Raw genomic sequence first — 13,016 nt, 5'->3', positions numbered from 1 at the left:
TATATACCAATTCACGTTTTGGTCGGTCACCTATTATATACCTCGGTATCCCTGGTGTTCCTTTCCGTCTACTCCCTATTATGACTTTGGTCCCCTGTGGAGTCAGATTTTCCTGAGTATTATACCCTTTGTAGGTCTTTCTCAGATGTTGGTTGATTGATATCTCTCACCCTTATACCGGTCTTAGATATTCATTCTTCCTGAGTTTGTTACCCTTATACCGGTGACACCTCATTCCTTGTTGCTTTCCCAGGAGAGTCTCTTTGTTAGACAGTCCCCTGCGGAGTTCCTTTGGTGATTTTTACCCTTTGCTATATGGGTGTTTATTCCCCAGTATATGCATTTCCCGGCAGGAAGATTCTATGTGAATTTTTTCCTGGTCCGAGTCCGGATTTTTTATCCGAAGTATCCTTTATGGATAAATTTGAGTCAGCTTATATCTTTCCAATGGATTTATTTTCCTCTGGAATCTTTTATTCCCCGGTGTGAGTCCTTTGCTTCCCCAGCAAGCTCTCCAGTCCGATGTCTGTTATCCCCACTCGGAGTCGTGTCTTAGGTCACGCTGTGTCAGTTTTGTGTTCACTAATCAAAGTCGTGTCCTGCTCACGCATTCTTTTTCTTACTATCCCCTAATAAGAGTCTTATTAGAGTCTCTGTTCCTGGTGAGTGTATTACTCCGACGGATCGTCGTTTCTTCTGTGCGAATCATATATTCCCCACAGAATTTGCTTTTGCATGCATACATCTGCATCATGAGGTCTCTTAGGGACCAAAATTTGTCTCATTACTATTATTTAAGCCCATTCTACCGCGTCGAGATGAAGATTTCTAAACTTCACTTCTCCGGATAGAATGACCTTAAATAGGGGCATCTGTAAGACCCCAATTTTGGCCCTAAGATCCCTCATGGCCCATATCATCTCATATCATGGCCTCAAGGATCATTGCATACCCTAGCTTCCCTCTTAGTGGGTGGGTTACCTTGTGAGTGTGATTCTTGATCACCAAGCATGTATTGCATTTGTATATCATTGCTTTTCATATGTTTACTAACCAAAAGTACAAAAATATTGTCATTTAACCTTGTTGCTTGCAGCTGAAGCAATCATCAGTCAAACAGCCAAATCAGGCCTTGAGCAAGGGATGGTGACCATTCTTGAAGAATTTGGACACCATGGTCATTCATAAAGAGTTCATATAACTTGTGATATCATTTGGAATCAAGATCTCAACTGAAAGAGGCTTGGAATTCATCAGAACATGGCCAAGTCAACAAAAGTCAACTGTGGTCAACTGTAAATTTAATCAGGAATTGGAAGGAATGGGATGGTTGGAAAAATCTCATTCATGTCCATATGAGCTTCATTTGGCATTTCAAAGGTCAAGGTTGAAGGATTTGAAGTCAGACAGAAAGTTTCCCAAAATGGCAAGTGGACCTGTAATCTCAGCTGCCCAAAATGGAAAGTTTTGCCCCTCAAAATAATTTCATGATACAAGCTTCAAATCAAAATTTGTCCAACATGAAAGTTGAATATCTTGTTCTCACCATTCCAAAAAGTCCAAGAACCCAAAAATCCCATGTGTGGTTTGCAAGATATGGTCAGATGAATTTCAAAAAAGACCCGTAATCGGGAGGGCATAACTACCACATGGTTTGTCCAAATTGCAAGTTCTTTATATGCACAAACTCCATTTAATGTGTACTTCAAGGGTGCATAATTGGATTTCTTGGAAAAGGCTTCATGCAAAAGGCCATTTTTGAAGTGAATTAATTAGAGGGAGGGGCAAAATCGTCCAAAATGAGAAATATGAAGAATTTGAAAATAAGGCCAATGCAACCAGCTTCCAATTGATATTTTGACTTGTTTCAAGTGATAAAATTCTGCAGAAATTTGCTTCTGAATTCAAAAGAGCTTAAAAAATCCAAATTGCACATAAGGCTTCATTCACTAATCATTAGTTTTTCTTGCCTAATTACAATTATAATTGGATTAGTGCTTCGATATATAAAGGGAAATCTAACAGAAACTTTTTTGGCTAATCATTTTTCTGAAAATCACACTCTCACAAAAGCATAACAGAAAAAACCAATTCTTCTTCCTCTCTTTTTGGCTCTACACACTCTTGCTCAAATTCATGAAGATCCTGTCAATTTTGGTGGAATTTCTCTGTTGATTATTGACTTGCAGGTAATCTTGAACTGCTGTTGAGGAAGATTGGAGTGAAATCGCAGTCGATTTGCAACTGTTGTAAAACCTGCTAGCTTCCATCACAGTCCAAGAATTTGTTCGATTCGGAGATTCTCGAGCTGCAAGGACGTCATCAACGGCTTCCTGAAGCGATTGCCTGCGTCTGTTTCGGCATTTCTAGGCAAATCGCGCACGATTCCGCACTGCAACCTCAAGAAGGTTAAGTTTCAATCATCGCCGTTTTCCAAATTGTGTTGTGGCTGTTGTAGAATGTGCATTGTAGATCCTGTATCCATTTGTAGATTGTAATTCCATTACGAATTGACTGAGAATTCTTCGTTTTAAGTTACGATGCGTTTTTTTCTTTTCCTTCGATTCGAGTTGTGTAATGATTTATTGATGAAATCGAGTGCGTATTCGTGTTCCTGGTGGAAAACCGGTTCGACCGGTATGTGATTTGTCGATTTCCATGGATGTTTGCGAAATCCCTAAATCTGCAGCGAAGAACATGCGAAGGAGACGATGAACATTCATTGTTTTCTGGAGAAAATGCCGCGTAGATCTTGCTCCATCCGTTTCACTTTCCGTTTCGTGTTTTCCATGGCCAGAATCAATCTCCACCGTCCATTCCGTCTAATTGAAACGGCGGCGTATTAGGCTGGGGGTTAAGTATTACAATTATGCCACTGGTTACAATTTAATTAAATAAATTCATATTAATTCGTAAATAAATATTAAATAAATATTTTAAAACTTTAAAAAATCACATAATATTCAATTCTAATCCAAAAAATTCAAGGATTTTTTTGTTGATCTTTATTTTTTCTCTACTTTTTATAGAATAAAAAATAGAAATAGTGCTTGGTAGAAATTGGAATTGCCATAGAGATACTTTTAATGTATACATATTTTCATACATGTTACCATTTTAATTATAGAGACCACATGCTATATCCAAAATAAATGAAATTTGAGATACTAATTCTTGACATCCTTCTGGATTTTTTGACATAGGTTTGGTAATTTTTGAGCCTATGGTTTATTATATATGAATTATTGAAATTGGATATGTATATATGTGACATGGTTTGATATGCTGAATTCATCAAATTGTTTACCATGCTTCCCTCTGGCCAATGGCCCTAATTTTTTGCATGAAACTCCTTTAACATGTTTGCTACCTCTGTGAGTTTTTGTGGATTTTTACAATCCATTTTCAATTTGATTAAGATTTTTCCTTGCTGCCTACCATTGTTAGGACTTAGCTTGTGACACATTTTTTAGCATGTTGCCATATTCTCATAATTAATCCAATGACCTTGAAAATTGATGACATAGTTCCTAACACATTAATGTAGCATTTGGCTTTGGTCCTACTGATTTATAATGTACCATTGCTGTTTACCATCTAATTGAAGTTGGTGTATAATTGTAGGCTTCATTTGATATTGTTTTTGCATGCTTCGATATGTTTAGTTAATTCCTATTGATCCACTAGTCCAAATGACTTGAAAATTAACATGTGGCTTGCTGAATGCCTTCTGGTTAGAACATAATTTTTGTGGATTTTTTGGTGCCATTTTGGCATTTATTTGAATGTGATCTTGCTGGTTGTTTGTATGAGACTTCACATTGCATCTTTTGCCTTATATGTTGCATAAATTGAAATGAGAGCATAGTTTGAATATGGGACCAATTGGGATCCCTTTGTTATTGATATTACTTGAATTTGATCATGAATTGGCTGCTGTTTTAAGATTTTTCCATCTTTTTGACCCTAGGCTAGTCCTAGTGGTCATGTTACTTACATTTGAAGTGAATTGTGCCTTTTCAGGTTAAGGAGTTAATGATTAAGGAATTTGCTCCACATTATGGATTGTGTTACTTGACACATATGACTAATGTATTTGTTTTGTAGGATGTTTGGTTCATGTGAGCCTTGTGCTATGCACATCATTATTTGTATAATTGTACTTTGTTAATTGATTCTTATGTTGTTATCTGTTTATGAATGGGATGCTGATTTTATTGGATTGTTTCCAGGTACCCTTTAGTTGCTCAGTTCTCTTAAGAACTTGTGTTGCTTTGCTTAAATAGCAACTTGCATTGAGGTATTGCACCTTCTTCTTCATGTAGTCTGGAGACCCGGCCTGTTATTTGGCCGGGCAAATTGTCTGAAGTCCTCCTTAAGAGGCATTGATTGTGTATGTTTATATTTGTCCCAAGCAGGAAAAGTCCTCATTCGAGGCAATTGGTGGAAGGTAGAGATAAGTAGCCTATCTCCCACTATTCAGTGAGTCTTCTCCTTGCTCCCATTACATGGTTGTAGCATCGAGATCCCAACCCAAGATCTATCGAGTCCAATTGGGGAAAGAGTTCCATCTTTCTGAACTCCCCCACATTCTTATATTTACATGCTCTCTCGGACATGAGATAGAAGCAAAGAGGCACACCCCTCATATCCTTTCATCTGCTTCACCTGAGCCCCTCAATGGCCAGGTTAAGAGCGACACTTACCTCTTACAGTGGACTTTCATAGTCAAACCCTTTTGCTTGAGCCTCATTGAATGGTTATAGCGTGTGCTACTTGAATTTATGTGATTGATTACTTGATTCATTTATACATGATTACTTGAGTTTGCCATTGTGCATTTTTCATCTTTGTTTGCCATCAGTGCATGATCATTTCTTCTGTCCTTGTGACATTGTTGTTTACCCATTGAGGAACCAGTTATAAGTCCCTGTGAATTGGCATTTGTTCCCATGACATGGAGGGGGTAGAGTGTAAGACCTCATTGGTCACTCATACCCATTGCCTAGTGCATTTATTTGTGTATGTGAGGATTCATTGTAAGTCCCTGTGATGTGGCATTTGTATTCCTAGGATCATACTGTGGAGGTTAACATAAGCCCAGATAGATTGGCAGTTGACTTCCCTGTTTTGTTTTTGTTTTATTCTGATGGAGATTAGTGTAAGTCCATAGAGTGGCTTCTGATATCCTTACTTGTTTTAGGAGACAGGTATAAGACCATTGAGTGGCATCCAGTATCCGCTTTTATTTACTTTCATATGTTACCATGTTCATATTATTGCTCATTTGTAGCCTATTCCTAAGGACCCACTTGAATCATCTTCTATATGATTTCAAGAGGCGGACCCTTTTAAGAAGTTTTACATTACATTATCCATTCACCTCATTGTGTCCTAACTTTTCACATATGCTTTAAAAACTTTGAAATAAGTGTTGTGCAAACACTCTCATCTTCTTTCCAAATTAGAAACTTGGACCTTAAGTCCATGATTTTCCAAACTCCATTTTGTAAATACTTCATTCTGAATTGACTTTAATCATACTTTGACCTTTTTGTAAATAATCCAAATAACTTCACCCATTCAAGTGATTTTGTGGCTTTGTCCATGTTTGTTAAGTTTTCATACATTAGCTATAGGTTTGATTTACCCTAGTTGGTTGATATTAATCTCACCTATTTGTCCTTAGTAGATGAATTGTAAGTCTTCCTTGCCTATTATAGGGTTAACCCCTCTCTGGCAAGTGGAAGCTTTTCTCACATGGTGGACGTGTTGTTTCATAAGGTTGAGTTTTCTCCCGTGGGTAACGTAAGACCTTTGAGCTTTTGTTTTAAAATTGAATCCACTAACTTTTGGAAAATTTTTAGCCGAACTACGGCGTTTTGATCCTTACCTTTGATGGAAGGTACGTAGGCAGCGGGTTCATCCGTTCAAACCCAATAATTAATTTGTACATTCTTTCCTCATCATCCCAATCATGTTTGCACATTACTTATGTCAGAACAAATAAATATTTTTATACAACAAAGTGTGAAAAGGGCTCCCTAGGAGTACCTAGGACGTGATGGGTGCCTAACACCTTCCCATTGCGTAATTTACCCCTTACCCCGATCTCTGATCTTTTCATTAGTTTTCTACGTGTAAAACTTCTTAGGTTTTTTTTCGCTTTTTAACCAGTCCTTAGGATAAATAAAAGTGCGGTGGCGACTCTATATTCATTGTATACATTGCTTATGATTTAATCAATAAATCATATAGTAACGAATACACCGCTACATGATCATCAAGACATTATACACACATTTACATATTTGCACAAAACAAATTAAGGAAATTTGCACATTTACAACCAAGAAAAAACTAATGTTTTAGAGAATCATAACAAGATAAAAAGACTCTGACCCAACGTGATCGAATGTCATCCATATCTTCTTTTGAGTAGGGTTTTTGGTTGTTAAACTCCTATAATTAGAATAAAAATTAAATTATGAGAAGCTAACAACAACAACATGAACTTAAGAAGATATGAATTAAGTTAATACCTTATGCTTCATTCATCAATCCCTAATGTCCGTGGAGACAATATAGAGTATATATCTCATAACATAGTATGCACATGAATGGCTATTGGGTTATTTTTGGCACTACAAATAATTTTCATATATTTATATCACACTAATACACAAAAATAATATAATGTCAATAAATGCACAAGTAATATACTTACTTTTGGGGAAACATAGAATGTTCTTTTACCAAGTACATTATGTTTGAGTGCATTATACTCATCCATCGCTCTACACATGTCAGTTAAAGTTAAACATGAACAAAAACTATTCAACTATGAAGTTAAAAATAATACCACTTACACATTGAAAGTGTTAACCGCTTCTTCAGGTAGTTCATAGTGCAATGAGCAAAACACAACTATAGTGTTTTTCTTGGGACATATAACAATTAGTTGTCAATGTTCACTGCATAAATATTCAGAATAATTAATATGTATAAAATTGATTTATAAACGAAAACACAAATTAATATATACTTTCTTGTGGTAAAACAAAGACAAATAACAATCTTTGATGTTCCCTTTCAATTTATATCTTAAGTAAATAAGGATATTCTTTCCTGTTGAACCTCGAGTAAGAGCAATGTGCGCCTGATCTAAGATGCAATACTTGTTTTGAAGTTTCCTTTCAACACATAAGTCATGGATGTACCCGCAAGAGCAAATATTTATGTTAAAGTAGAAGAATATATGCATATAAATAGAGATCAACATAAAAACTATACTTACGAGGACCAGCATTGTCGATACACTTCTTGAACACCTTCACCTCAGTCATCCTTTCTAGCTTCTCCTACTGCTTTTGAACACTCTCCTGCACCGTCTGAAACAACCTCTCCCTCTCCTCCTCCAACTGCCTATCACTCTCTTCCCTCCACCTTTTCTTATCCTCCTCAAACTTCTTTCTATCCTCCTCTAACTTCCTATCCTTATCCTCCCTCCACCTCTTCCTCTCCTCCTCAAACTTCTTCCTATCCTCCGCCAACTTCCTATCCTGGTTTTCCATTTCCTTCTCCAACTCAAAAATAATAATCTCTTTAATACCTATTTTATGGGTTATCCCACTAGATGATATAGATGGTCCAAAAAATTCCTTGAAGCCAACTCCTCTTCCAAGACCATGGACACGCCCAAGATGCTCATCGGTTCCAATCACTTCTACCAAGATGTGATGACAATCTTGTGAAGTGAAGAGGTTGACTTTGGTTTGTTCAACCAGATCATTCTACAACATATATGAAATTTAATTTTTAACAAATTAATTTAACTAAAATAAATATTGTTAAAAAAGTATCTACTTACAATCCTTTGAGCCACTTCGCACGTAGCATCTGATGTGAACTCGCTATCTTTTCTTTGACGTGCCATCTTCCATTTCTTGTGGCGTGACGGTGGAGATGGAGTGCAATCAAAACTTATAGAACCTCCCAACTCTACCCCATTTGTTTTCTTTTTTATTCGATCATCGTCTTAAGTTTTCGATATCCTCCACGAGACAATCTATATGGATAGATATTTCTAGTTCGATTTTTCTTTCCTTGTTTGCTCTTTACCAAAAAGGAAGAAGTAGTGCGAGACTCTATAAATTTCCCCCAAACATCTTGATCAATAAATGATACACATCATATGGAGGTTTTTTTATCTCCTCCATGTGTAATATAATCATGGGTGAGTTGTGTCTTAAAGCCCCTCCAACGCTCACCACAATATGTAAGCATCTTGTTTTTAACATTATCATCATTTGGACTAACAATGAACACATCACATGTTTACACAATAGAGATGTCATTAGTATTAAACAAAAAATAAATGATCATATATACTTGCAAACAAATCATAAATTACTTGAACATCTTTCCATATGGTGTCTTTCAATTCCTCTTAAACATCGTGCCAACTATTTATCAAAATATTCACCTTACTTCTACCTTGTAACACAATGTAATCCATAAAATTGTTAGCGTGTTCACCATAACCCCTGCCGATTGCTGCATCAACTGTATCTGGGTAGCAAACACCAGTTTCTTGGGCTTTTTCACCTTGGTATACATCGTGGGACCTCTAGTTTTTATTCTATGATTTGTATTAACAAATGTTGCAGCAGGCGTTACATGGGAGGTGCTTGTCGAATCGGACATGACTATCTATTGAAAAATAGGTAAAAACATAATTATATAAACTCATTTTAGTGATATATAACTCATTTTAGTGATATATATATATATATATATATATATATATATATATATATATATATATATATATATATATATATATATAACTCATTTCAGTGAAGAACAAACCTGTTGAAAAATGATATTTGTTAACGAAATGACTATCTAAATAAACCTCAAAATGATCAAGAGAAATTATACTAATTAACGTTTCAATAAAAACAAATGAAAAGTCATAGAAACAAAAAGATCAAAAGATAAACTAACGTAAAACCCTAGATAAAATTATCAGTGAAAAACAAAGTGATATATAACTCGTTTTAGTGAAAAATAAACTTGTTCCAAAAATGACGTTTGATGAATATCTGTAGGAAGAATTTTGATGAATATCAACTTGAAAATCGCCTACGGTTTTTTGCGACATGAGACTGACGAAATGACGTTTGAGCGTTGATAGTTAAATGAAAATTTAGAAACTAGCTAGATTGTAGTTGGAAGTATTTCATGCAATATATGTGTCACGTCAATTTTATATAAAATCCTACGTGACAATATTAACTAAAAATATAAAATATAAAAAACACAATAGCGTCATATTCTGAAAATTCAATTAAAAGATATATAACATTGGGTTTTTTGTATAACCGAGGGATTTGAACATATCAAATAAAAAATTAACATAAGATTTTGAAAATAGTATTTTGAAATTGATTAATGCAAAATATATTACCTCTCATTTGGACCATGTAGTCGAGGTAAATATGAATAAAAAAATAACAATGATAAAAATGGAACTTGTGAGAAATACTAACTAAACAATTGAAAAAATATATAAAATGCAAAGACTGGGTGTCGAAGTGAGCTCCCTTATAGCTTCATTCCCTCGCTTTTCTTTAAAATTGAGGTAAATGGTTGTTTATTTTTTTTTAAAATGAAACTTGGCGCTCCCAGTACCTATACCCTCGTTTTTATATTGTTCAAGGTGTTATCTTCGTCATAAAAAGCGTTATTTGTTATAGTGAATCTATCATAATTCAGAACGATCATCCCATTGAAAATGTCATAGGAAATCTGAATGTTGTAGTCATCATCAGATCCAGAGATATGATTTCCAACTCTTGCTTCATCTTCAAGATTGAGCCCAAGAATATCAAGGAAACACTAACTAATGAATTCTGGATTAATGCTATATAAAAAGAGTTGTGTCAATTTAAATGAAATAATGCATAGGAATTAGTTCCAAAACCTGAAGATGTAACCAAATGGATTTATAAGAACAAGTATGATTAAAATAGTAATGTTATAAAGAAGAAGGCAAGGTTAATGGCCAAAGGTTAAACTCAAATAGAAGGAGTTGATTTTAATGATACTTTTGCTTCAGTTTCTAGACTTGAGTCCATTAGATTGTTACTTGGAATTTCCTGCATGTTTAAATTCAGGTTATTTCAAATGGACGTTACAAGTGCCTTCCTAAATGGATATCTTAATGAGGAAGTGTATGTTGAGTAACCAAAGGGATTCATTGATTCTAGTTTTCCAGACCACATGTTTAAGTTAAAGAAAGCTCTCTATGGTTTAAAGCAAGCTCTAAGAGCTTGGTATGAAAGATTAACTGAGTTTCTGGTCAACAATTGATACAAAAGGGGGATAAATAGATAAAACTCTCTTTGTGAAGAATGATGGAGGAAATCTCATAATATCCCAGGTTTATGTTGATGATATAGTCTTTGATGGGATGTCAGAATAGATAGTGGAACATTTTGTCCAACAAATGAAGTCTGAATTTGAAATGAACCTTGTAGGGAATTCACTTACTTTCTTGGTCTTTAAGTAAAGCAAATGGAAGATAACATTTTTGTATCTCAAAGTAAGTATGCTTAAGAGTATAATGAAGAAGTTTGGGATTGAAAATGCAAGTCACAAGATAACTTCTGCTGCAACACATGTGAAAGTAACCAAAGATGAAAAGGGTGTTCATGTAGATCAAAGTTTATACAGAAGCATGATTGGCAGTATGCTCTACCTCACATCAAGTAGGCCTGACATCACCTTATTTGTAGGTGTTTCTGCAAGATATCAAACTAAACCCAAGTCTAGTCATCTCACTCAAGTGAAGAGAATTTTGAAGTATGTAAATGGGACTTGTTACTATGGTATTCTCTATTCACATAGTACCAATTCTATTCTAGTTGGGTATTGTGATGTTGATTGGGATGGAAGTCCAAATGATAGAAAAAACACATATGGTGGATGTTTCTTTATTGGAAATAACTTAATATCTTGGTTTAGCAAGAATAAAATTTGTGTCTCATTATCTACTGCAAAAGCTAGATACATTGGTGAAGGGAGCAGTTGCACACAATTGCTCTGGATGAAACAAATGTTGAAGGAGTAAAATGTTGTGCAAGATGTCATGACATTATTAAGAGACAACTTAAGTGATATTAATATTTGTAAGAATCATGTTCAACACATTATAACCAAGCACATTGACATTCATAATCACTTCATAAGGGGGCTTGTGGAAGATAAAATTGTAAACCTTGAGCATATAGCATCTGGAAAATAGTTGGTTGACATAATCACTAAAGCTTTGGATGCAACTAAATTTGGAAAACTAAGGAGTGCACTTGGTATTTGCATTTGTGATATTTTATAGCAATAAATTCATGAGAGGTGTGCAAGAATACTCTCTCTCTCTAGACCAATATTACACATGAAAATAAGGCTGATTAGAAAGTTTCTTTTTATCTAGTCCGCCGTTACAAGCAAGGATACTTCTTGCTCTTTTTCTTTTGGATGCAGAAATTTTTTCACTCTCCTTTATCTCAAGTTTTTCAACTTTTTTCAACAATGAGTCAATCATCCGAAAAAGATAAAGCTAAGGAGGTCAATATGTTGGAAGAAAAGAATGGGAAAAAGGCTATGGCTCCAGAGTCAATGAAGAAAGATCTGAAAAATAATTAATCCAAGGTGGGGACACATGTTGAACCATCTCTTGGAGCACTTGTGACTAGGAAGAAGTCTATGACAAATATGAAATTTTTGAAGAAGAGGCATGTTCGAACAAATGATTCTAACTTAGAGGCTGATGAAGACATGGCTACTTTCATTGAATCACGTGATTGGTCTAAAGATCAAGTATCAAGGTTGATTTTTCCAGGTGTTTTTATTATGATCCTTTGGCCCTTGTATTTGGGCATGCTTTGTTCCCTAGTTTTGGATATGTAATGGCTTGATAGCCTTTTGTTTTATTGCTAATAACAAAGTCCGGATATTCTGGCATTATATTCAACATATGCGCTCTTGGTTGATGTATGTCTATTCCTGACTTATATGTTCAATAACTGTGTTGATTTTGCTAATAACTTTGACAAACTGTGGAAAAAAGGGGGAGTAGGAATTTGTTAAGAATATTATTAGGAATATATGCCTAACTAACTGTGTCTTTTTTGTGTGCTCACATACTGGAGCATATGGCATGGCATATGGCCTTTGAGAACGTGTGAGTTGATCTAATAATTGTGTATCAACTCTAAAGTTCTGAAGCTTCATGTGTAGTATAGTGGCATGTTGTGAATAACTTTTGACCAGACTGATAACTATTGATTGTATGTGCATGCTGACTGATTATGTGCCCAATTGTATGGGAGCATTATGTGTTTTATCTAGTAACCACATCTCTATTTTCCGATCGTGCTACTTATACTTCTAATGTTTTTTACTTTGTATGTTTGTGTGATACGCTTAATGCTCAAATTACGTTGCACATGTTGTATGTGTTTTTTTGCCAAAAATTTGCCAGAGGGGGAGATTTTGTTCCTTTTGGATTGGCTGCATTATGCAAAAAAAAACATTGTGTGAACAAGATGTTTTGGTGAAAAGAGGGCACATGTGGGACATGATGTTCTAGAAGATGTGGCACATCTGGCCCCTGCTACTGCAACTTCATTGGCACGTTTTCTGTTTGTATTTTGAGCGTGTTTTTGGGTTTGTGTTTGATTGATTTGTTGCTATCTTTTAGTAACCTAATTAATTTGATTTGTTTGATGATTTATTAAGATCAAATTTAAAGATTTGTAAATTTAAATTTGAATTCAAATCAAATCAAATCCTATTATGGAGCGGTTTTGAAAAACAAATCTTAACCAAATATGCACTTTATCTGCTGATCAAATCTTATGCCCATTAGTGGAAAGCCCACAAGAAGAATTATATTAAAAGAGACTCAATTCCATCATTAAAGACAACGAGCAAGTATTGAATATTCCTAG

The 13,016-nt window shown here is 35.0% G+C and overlaps 1 protein-coding gene across 1 annotated transcript; it reads left to right on the top strand.

Annotated features, from left to right (window-relative positions):
* The first annotated feature begins 10,630 nt into the window (after positions 1-10,630).
* LOC127093771 (secreted RxLR effector protein 161-like) lies at positions 10,631-11,137 on the top strand. The gene has a single exon (XM_051032674.1). The coding sequence runs from the start codon at positions 10,631-10,633 to the stop codon at positions 11,135-11,137; it is 507 nt and encodes a 168-aa protein (XP_050888631.1).
* Positions 11,138-13,016: the final 1,879 nt, after the last annotated feature.

Source organism: Lathyrus oleraceus, chromosome 6, assembly GCF_024323335.1.
Source record: "Lathyrus oleraceus cultivar Zhongwan6 chromosome 6, CAAS_Psat_ZW6_1.0, whole genome shotgun sequence".
Taxonomy (NCBI): domain Eukaryota; kingdom Viridiplantae; phylum Streptophyta; class Magnoliopsida; order Fabales; family Fabaceae; genus Lathyrus; species Lathyrus oleraceus.
This window is presented reverse-complemented; position numbering and strand designations above follow the sequence as displayed.

Excerpts from the sequence above, each read along its gene's own strand:
- LOC127093771 (XM_051032674.1), top strand. The coding sequence starts at position 10,631 with ATGAAGAAGTTTGGGATTGAAAATGCAAGTCACAAGATAACTTCTGCT.